At 34.2% G+C, this 8,915-nt stretch overlaps 1 protein-coding gene across 1 annotated transcript; it reads right to left on the reverse strand.

Annotated features, from left to right (window-relative positions):
• Window positions 1-4,223: 4,223 nt before the first annotated feature.
• Window positions 4,224-8,625, reverse strand: LOC145060940 (receptor-like serine/threonine-protein kinase SD1-8). Its single transcript, XM_079008274.1, has 7 exons — window positions 7,264-8,625; window positions 6,474-6,647; window positions 6,019-6,194; window positions 5,419-5,629; window positions 5,099-5,336; window positions 4,873-5,023; window positions 4,224-4,655 (listed from the first exon to the last, which is right to left on the reverse strand). The coding sequence occupies exons 1-7, from the start codon at window positions 8,540-8,542 to the stop codon at window positions 4,347-4,349; spliced, it is 2,538 nt and encodes an 845-aa protein (XP_078864400.1). The 5' UTR covers window positions 8,543-8,625; the 3' UTR covers window positions 4,224-4,346.
• Between the last annotated feature and the right edge of the window lie 290 nt (window positions 8,626-8,915).

Genomic DNA, 8,915 nt, shown 5'->3' on the forward strand with positions numbered 1-8,915 from the left:
CAGCTGTGCTAACATAAAGGCAAGAAATCAAGATTAAGAAAGTTCGGTCAATATGAGTTTGAATTTGTCGTAAACTTTGGTTTTAACAAATTCACATGGATAGGAACACATACACCGCTCAAATCTAAGTGTCATAAGATTTCCTCCTTCATGAAAATGATTGTGAGGAAATGCTTTCACTAAGAAGGATTTTAAGAAGATAGTGATTGTAAAATTGCATTCTCAAATTCAATTATGGTTACAGTATCCCTTTCCATAATTTGAATTGTGAGGTTTGGCAATTAGTCTTAAGTGTAGAAACACATATGAACTATCGAAGGCAAAGGTGTATAAGTTCAAGAAGCCTTGATAAAAGATTATCAAAGCACTAAGTATTAGAACATGGACTTAAGAAATTCAATAGGTATTGTTTTTCTGAAAGTTAAGATGTTTATGAATACATGTCAAAGCTAGTGGGAGCATAAGTGTTATGTTTTATAATAATCATCATGATAGTGGGAGCATAAATGTTATGATTGTATGATTATTAAGGCACGTATTGCAAAGTTGGCAATATTAATTATAGAAATAAGAGTCATACTTTGCAAAGTTGTAAGAGTTGAAAGGTTGTTTTGCTATAATTAAGGGAGAGAATATTATGCTTCATTTCAAATCTAAAGGCTTAGGTTGTGGAATGTTAATAGATTTAGTCAAAGGTATATAGTGTGTTCTTAAAATTTTGATTATGATTACGGCATTCCTCTTCACAATTCGAATTTTGAGAACATAGCAAATAAAACATTATGCGTCGTGTCCCATACGCTTCGGGTATAGAATCGATTGCAAATGTTTTAATGTTTGACCATTCTAAAATTTTCCAAATGTCTAGCGCATTTAGAGGGAAAAGGGACTAGAATTGGTTTTGACTAAAATAATTAAACAACTATCAAAGGACAATCCAAAGTTCGACGAGGATTGGTCGCTTGTGAGTAGTTGGAAGTATAGTATTGGAGGATATGGAAATGTTCTCATATTGGATGGACCATATCGACATCATTACGAATAGATAAGATTCTATTAAGAATGAGTTGTCATATGGAAAATATGGAAGCGTGTCCATATTGGGAATTGAATATTAAAAAATCTATGACTAGATTAGAAACTTTTATGCAAAAGGATGTTCAAAGAAATGTACTTTGAGAGAGAGACATCATATCTAAGGAATTGTCTTGTAACAATCTCCGATAGAAGACTTTGTAATATCATTGGCAATAGTCTTTGTGACTTTGGTGCAGTGACATTACGAAAGGTTCGTTGCGTAAAGTGTTAGAATCTAGCATATTCTATAAGTAGCAAGAATTTGATATTCTTACACTTATGAAAAAGGATTTGGAGTTGTAAAATGAGAATGATTGGAAATGTGTTCAATTTGTCTATTCACAAAAGTAAGAACCATAGGTAAACATTGTGTGCATGCTAGGAGCATGAGACAAGTGTTGGAATTCAAGTAAGAAGTTGATTACCCGAAACGACAAATAATGAGTAATCGATATGGTGATAAATAAAAGGAGTTTTATTTATACTCAAAGGTTTGAGGCCATATGGGATTAGTATTATTCTTGTGTTTCACATTTGCATGTTTTGACTTCCAGAATAATTGAGTTTATTAAGAATAATCGAATTATTCGAACAGGCCACAGTCATTCATATGTTGGAAGTAGATATGAATGAAGATTGTCATGAATTGGTGTGTAGAATGTCTAAAGAGCATTAGACATAAGCAAATGTTTGCTGCAACGTTCATGAGTGCTTATAAATATGATTTGAGCATTGGATTAAACCCACGCTCACTTGGATCACTCCATGAATTGTATCACGAGTAATTAGTGAGACGATAACATCTTATATTCTTGAAACCGAGATGTGTGAGTTGTATCTTGAGAATCGGTTGCACATTGATAATATGTAAACACACTAGTAACTTGGTGTTATAAAACATATTGTTGTGTGTGATTTGGTTAGTGAGTGCAAGCGAGCATTGTATCAAAGTTTATCCATTCCTTTTATTCAAAGTATAATAAAAGCGATATCTTTGGGCCTCTCGATGGTTTAGTGATGACAAACGTAAATGCTCGGCCGGGCTAGGGCTAATTTGATTTGTTCAATTAGTCAGTCGTCATAAATCGTAAATCAAGATATAGTACAAAGAGAATGATTTGAAATCATATCTCATATGATATCTAGAATGGAGGAATATATGATCCCTTATCTAAGGACACGCGTATTTGATATAATCAGAGTTGACAACGGCTTTGCAAAGCTACGATTGCAGATCGGGATCCGAAGTCATACGCAGAATAGTTGTTAGACTTATCCAAGTGGGAGACTGTTGGATTAGTGTCTAAGTCCATAACTATTTTGGTATGTACTTGACCCGATGGTGCATGGTCCTTTTGGGTTGCCTTCACCAAAACAACTTGATTGGAGAAATAAATAAAGAGAGAGAGGTTATTATGATTTATTAATATGTTATAAGAATAATATATTAAAGGAGAAATCATATTTGTTTAATTAATATTGGTCAATAATTAATTAAGAATTAATTTTGTGATCAAGTGTAATTAATTAAACTAGAGGGGCTGAATTGTAATTATGTGATAGTTACAAAATAAGGTAAGGATTATCTTAAATATAAGGTGAACGAATTTAAGGAGATAATGCCTTAGAATTCGACTAGGATAAGGGTTTCTAAGACTTATCTTATGGTTGCTTGGTGGGCAAGCAACTAGATAAGGATAAGGACTAAAACCCTAATCTTGACACCTATATAAACCCCCTAAGGCTCATGAATCCGTCCATGCCTTCCCAAGAAGTCCTAAGGACGAATTCCTACCTCTCTCCTCTCTCTTTATACCTTCTCCACTTGCTTATGGTGTTTGTAAGCCATTAGAGGAGTGACACTTGTGACTCTAAGCCTTCCAAAGTCAATTCAAGGAGGAATTGAGATTGTTATTACTACATAACAATCAAGGTAATATCTTAAACCTAATTATATGTTAATATTGATTTCCATATGCTAGAATTAGGGTTTATAGTCTTGGATTCAAACCATGTACAATAGAGAAACCTAGATTCAAGCATTAGGGTTTGTATGAGCACATAGGATGTCTTATGACCAAAACCCATCACTTGTTACCTATACTGATGTTGATGCTGATTGGGCAGGTTGCCCGGACACAAGACGCTCAACTTCTGGTTACTTTGTCTACTTGGACGATAACCTAATATCTTGGTCCTCTAAGCGTCAACCAACACTCTCCCAATCTAATGCTGAAGCAGAATACCGGGGAGTTGCAAATGTTGTTTTCGAAACATTTTGGATCAGAAATTTGATGTTGGAGCTTCATGTCCCTCCAACTAAAGCCACGCTAGTCTACTGTGACAACTTTAGCGCTGTTTACTTATTCTGCAACCCAGTTCAACATCAACGTACCAAGCACATCAGCTCGACATTCATTTTGTTCAGGAAAAGGTTGCTCGGGGTCAAGTCCTGTGTATTCCACATTCCTTCTCGCTATCAAATTGCGGATATCTTCACGAAGGGTCTACCTTTCATTCACTTTGACGATTTCAAAAACAGTATCAACGTTCACCATCCTCCCGATTCGATTGCGGGGGTATATTAACCGAATATATCCTTCCTCATATTGAGGAAGTATTGTTATAGTTGTATAGATCTTATCTTTATTGTAGATAGCGATAGGATGTTCTATACATACGAATTGTAAATCATTGGAATGAGACACGGAAATATACCAATTAACAGCAAAAAATTTGGGTAATCTTTTGAAGAAATTGGATGTTACACACATGATGAAATTATTTATATTCAAACTCTTTTCCTCGAGTAGTTTTGAAAGTTGACAAGTACTCTTTTATTTCCAATTGTCAATCATTCAAAGTGTTCATGGATTTTGAAATATTAATCTAAATTGGAATGTCACAAGACGTCATGAAGATAATGAAAACGTGTATAAAGCTTTCGACTGAAAAATTATTTCAGAATCACTTTAATCAATAAATGCATAAAGGTAATGTTACGTGATGATAAGTTCATTATGTGTCTTGGTGTCAAAAAAATGTTAATTAGAATATATTTTTTCAAGGAAAAGTGTTTGAATTTGGTCTAAAATTTTGATTTTACTTCAAATAAGCTGAAATGTCCATCTCACAAGAACAAACCGTTGTATGATAATATAACGAATCCAACCCAACAGGTTAGCTGTTGTTATAATTGTAATAAAAGAATTAATAAAGCAAAATTCATTAAGATATCTGTCCTATATGGTAGCTAGTTGCTAGTTTCCCTATCTACCATGCAATATTGATACTGTAATTTCGTTTATGGTCATGAAATCATCTTGTTGGCTTGAAGATTCTGTCTCGGTATTTCTTCTTCTAATAAAGAATCCAGGATATTTTGGTAGCGTTATTTGTACAGTTTCACTGCACAATAACAATAACACCTTTGACATATTTGGTCTGTCTTCCACGTGTTCTTGAACACATAACAGTCCAATTTGTATGCATCTCAATACTTCATTCTCTGAAAATTTGGCCCCGATAGATTTGTCTACTAGTTCTAAAGCCTTGCCTTCTTTCCATAAAGTCCAGGTCTAAAAACATTGTCTTTGTTACACATAGGATATATAATTGAATATATATGATTGAAATAAAATGAACAAAATAATGTAATGAGTCATTACATTATATAATTTGTGTGGAAGGAATGGATTATTTTGTTGGTTAATCAATGAATGTTCAATTTCATTTTTACTTGCAAACAAACATGCCAACATATTGCTATATATAAAATGTTATCGTAATACTTACTTCTCCAAGGAGGTTATGTTGGCTACTCGAGTAAGATGATCCTGTGTTCCTTTTACCACTTACTATCTCGAGAACCAAAACCCCAAAACTAAAAACATCCGATTTTGTTGAGAAATGTCCATCCATTGCATATTCAGGAGACATGTAACCACTACATCACATTTTAGAAAAAATATAAGTCTAAAAATTGCGACATTGTTTTTGCATAAAGTACATTGATACTTACTATGTTCCAACCACTTTCTTTGTTTTCGCATCGGTTTGATCACTTCCAAAAATCCGTGCCATACCAAAATCAGATATCTTTGGGTTCATATCTTTATCGAGCAAAATATTACTAGCCTTTAGATCTCGATGAATGATTTTAAATCTTGAATCTTGATGAAGATAAAGAAGCCCTCGAGCAATCCCACACATGATCTCAAGTCTGCTTTTCCAATTGAGTGTCATGTTTTTCTCTTTCTCTATAACAATTCCAAAGAACAAGTTAGGTTTGAGTAAGAAACTTTGTATCAAATGGAAAAAATAAAGCTTGGGAAAACATACCAAAAATGAACATATCAAGACTTTTATTTTCCATGAATTCATAAATTAATAACTTCTCTTCGGCCTCAATGCAACAACCTAATACCCGAACAAGGTTTCGATGTTGCAATTTCGCGATTAGTCGGACCTCGTTTTTTAGTTCCTCAATCCCTTGATCAGAAATTCTTGAGAGCCTTTTTATCGCTACAACTTCACCTTCCATTAATTTACCCTATATTTATAATGTATACACTCATGATAACAACTTACTTATATTTCTTAAATGATAACGCCAAAATATGTATTATGAAACTTATAAAATAGAACATATCCGTTACCCTTAATAACAATCGACTGACATATCTTTACCATAACATAATAGTAACATAAGTACATTTATTTACTCATAATAGCAATGCACTTAGTTTTTTTTACCAATCAAAATAATCTTTAGTCTAACACTTGTAAGTATTTTGTAACTTTTATGTTACATGTATGTTGCTATTATTGCTATTGTGATTTAAGAATGTAATTACATTGCTATCATGAGTAAAAGAAAAGTATGTTGCTTTTTTTTAATGTTGGCATATTTTAAATGTTAATACGTTGCAAATACTTTACCTTGTAAACACACCCGAACCCACCTTGTCCGAGTTTGTTTGCGTTTGAGAAGTTGTTTGTGGCTATAACAAGCGTCGAGAAATCAAACAGAGGTAATTCTAGTTCATCCATCTCTCTTTTATTTGGCACAACACTCCCATCATTTAATAAGAAATCTTCGGCTCTTTCTCGTGGACCTAATTTGTATCATAATTAAATATATCAATCACATATGTTAGAAAACAAGGGTAACGAATGTTACAAACCCCATGTTCTTAAGATTAATACAACTTATCGAAAGTTAATTATGTTTATACTAAATAGTTTGATGACACAAAATACTCCAACAAATCAGGACCACAAACTTTTTTAACCTTAGGGGTTAATGTGAGTATGAATTATTTTCTATGTTACTTTAATTATACTGGTTTTAGACTTATAAACTAAGGTGTTTGACTCTTCAAATTGAAAATTACCTTTTGTCTTTGCCTCTGCTTTCTTCGACAATTGTATCTTCTTCTTCCGCAAGTAAAAGAGTATCAATAGAAATGTTAGCAACGCAAAAGCACCGATGCTAATGGCGACAGGTTTGACAACTTTGTTGTCATTATTGGAGCCATTTTGAGACCTTTTAATCATCGGTGATTTGTCTGTAGTGAATAAGTTCATACTTTTAATAATCGGTGATTTGAAATGGGTTTCAAAATCAGGTTTATATGGGTGTGAGATGAGTCAAATTAATTTTGAATAATAAAAGATTACAAACTATCATTAAGGTAAAAATGGTCATTTCATGTATGCGTATGCGTAGGACAAATATCCTGAAAATATACCGATCGAATGAAAAAAAAATGCAAATTACCAAATAAATATCTACCACTAATAAGAAATATGTTCAATTATATGCCACAATTATCGTTTAATAAACCGAAAATCTCAATCAATCTTTGAAAATTAGGATACATCTTTCAAAGATTTTCAAATTTTCCTATCGCAAATTTTTACTACAAATTTGTTAATGTTTGTTCATGGAAAAGGTTGACGAACTTCGATAATCAATAATACCCCTTTTTTCTACAATATTGAAAATTCAACTTTATAATGCTGTTTAGATGTTTAATTAATCATTTTCATTTCACATATTATTAAATAAAAGGTTTGATCGAATGCCAAGTGAAGGGTAAGAATCTGTGCATTGTAACTTGTACGATACAAGTTTATATTGCACGAATCTTCACCTTCGACATTCTGGAGTTAGAAACATACCCAAGTCAGAGGCTGCAACTCTAAGGTAAAGATCTTGTCCACCACCTTCAAAATCTGCATACTTCCTCATATCGATCAGATCCACTTCCCAAATCACACAACCCGACCCGCCTTCAGTGATATTCATATTAGCATAAGCCACACAAGAGCAACTCCTCTTGCAAATCACACCACACTCGCTCAGATTCATCGTCTGATTAACAATAGCCTTCGAACTCTCCGGCAATTTCATGTGCTCCAATAGCAGAAATCCATCCGACCCACAATCCAATTCGGAGCTCCGAACACATCCGTCAGACCCATCTCGTAGATCCCATGCTTGTTTGTTTTCCGGCCGGAATCCTGTCATACAATTGCAGACCGGTGCAGTGGTTGCATCGCAAACGCCGAACGGACCACATTCACTAAAGTGATCGCATAATTCACCGGGAAAAGCCCAGAATACATTCCAAGTTTTTGTTGTTTCTGCCCAAACAAGTCTTTCACTTATACCAGAAGAAGTTATAACGACTCGCGAATAAACAGAACTATTGGGTATTTCAAATGAATAAACAATCTCCTCGGAATTCTCCTGAAATTCAAAACGCAAAATACTCACCCCATTCATCTCCGGTGTACCGCTGAAAGTTCTCCCGTTCCACGGCCCAGTCCGCCAAATTATAGTTTCCTTGTTAGTTGCCAAAATTTCCGGGAACCCACTGATATTCAGTTTAAAAGAGTAATCACCGGTCGCCGGATTTTCGTTCGTCTTCCACGACTTCAGAAACCGATTAATTCCAGATTTCCTGTCCCACCCCAGTTTCATCTCCGGCAATAGAGTATCAGTCGGATAATCAAAGCTTTGCCAAATGTAATTCTCCGGGTTCTCATCATTTTCCGGACGAAGCACAAAGTTACCGTTGTCCAAAAGCTGCGCCACCGTCTTCACCACCGGTGTGGATTGATTTGACGACCAGACGATGGTTCCCGCTTGATCTACCAGCACCATGTTGCCGTTGTCGACGATGGTTAGGTTCCCGGAGGATGAATTAATGGGGGTATCTCTGTTAGCTACCCAAACATATGTTATCGGTTGTATTTGTTTATACCAAATTCCTATATACAAATTATTGCTTGTGTTGAAGAAACCCAGCTCGAAAACTTCACCATTAGAGACTAGAGTTTGATTGATGGTGAGGGGTTGTGTGGGTGTGATGGTGTCAATGGCTACACAGAGAAAAGGGTAGAATAGAAAGAATGTGAAGATGAAGGTGCTGACATGGCTATGGAGGGTTTTCATTATCTGAAAGTTACAAAGATCAATTGAATTTTTGTTTTTGTCTTTATTGATTTGGGGTATTGAAGATTTTAAGTTGGCTCTCATCTTTAAAGAATTCGTGGAAATGGTGGAACAAACATAAGATGTCGGTGTTATATTTTCTTATAAAAAAAAATTGAGTACTTTGACCAGTTAAAGATTGTTTTAAAAATGATGAATCAGAAATACTATTGATCAAGATATAAGTCATGTGAATCACATCATATTTCGTCAAATTTAAAGGTCGTCAAGGAAAAGTATGATTAAGAATTTAAGATAACAACTTGATTATACTACAGGGTTAATTAATTACTTGATAGAAATAAACTATGATTTAAGTATATATTTAGTTACT

The sequence above is a fragment of the Lactuca serriola genome, chromosome 7 (genome assembly GCF_051521515.1).
Source record: "Lactuca serriola cultivar US96UC23 chromosome 7, Lser_US96UC23_V15, whole genome shotgun sequence".
Classification (NCBI taxonomy): Eukaryota; Viridiplantae; Streptophyta; class Magnoliopsida; order Asterales; family Asteraceae; genus Lactuca; species Lactuca serriola.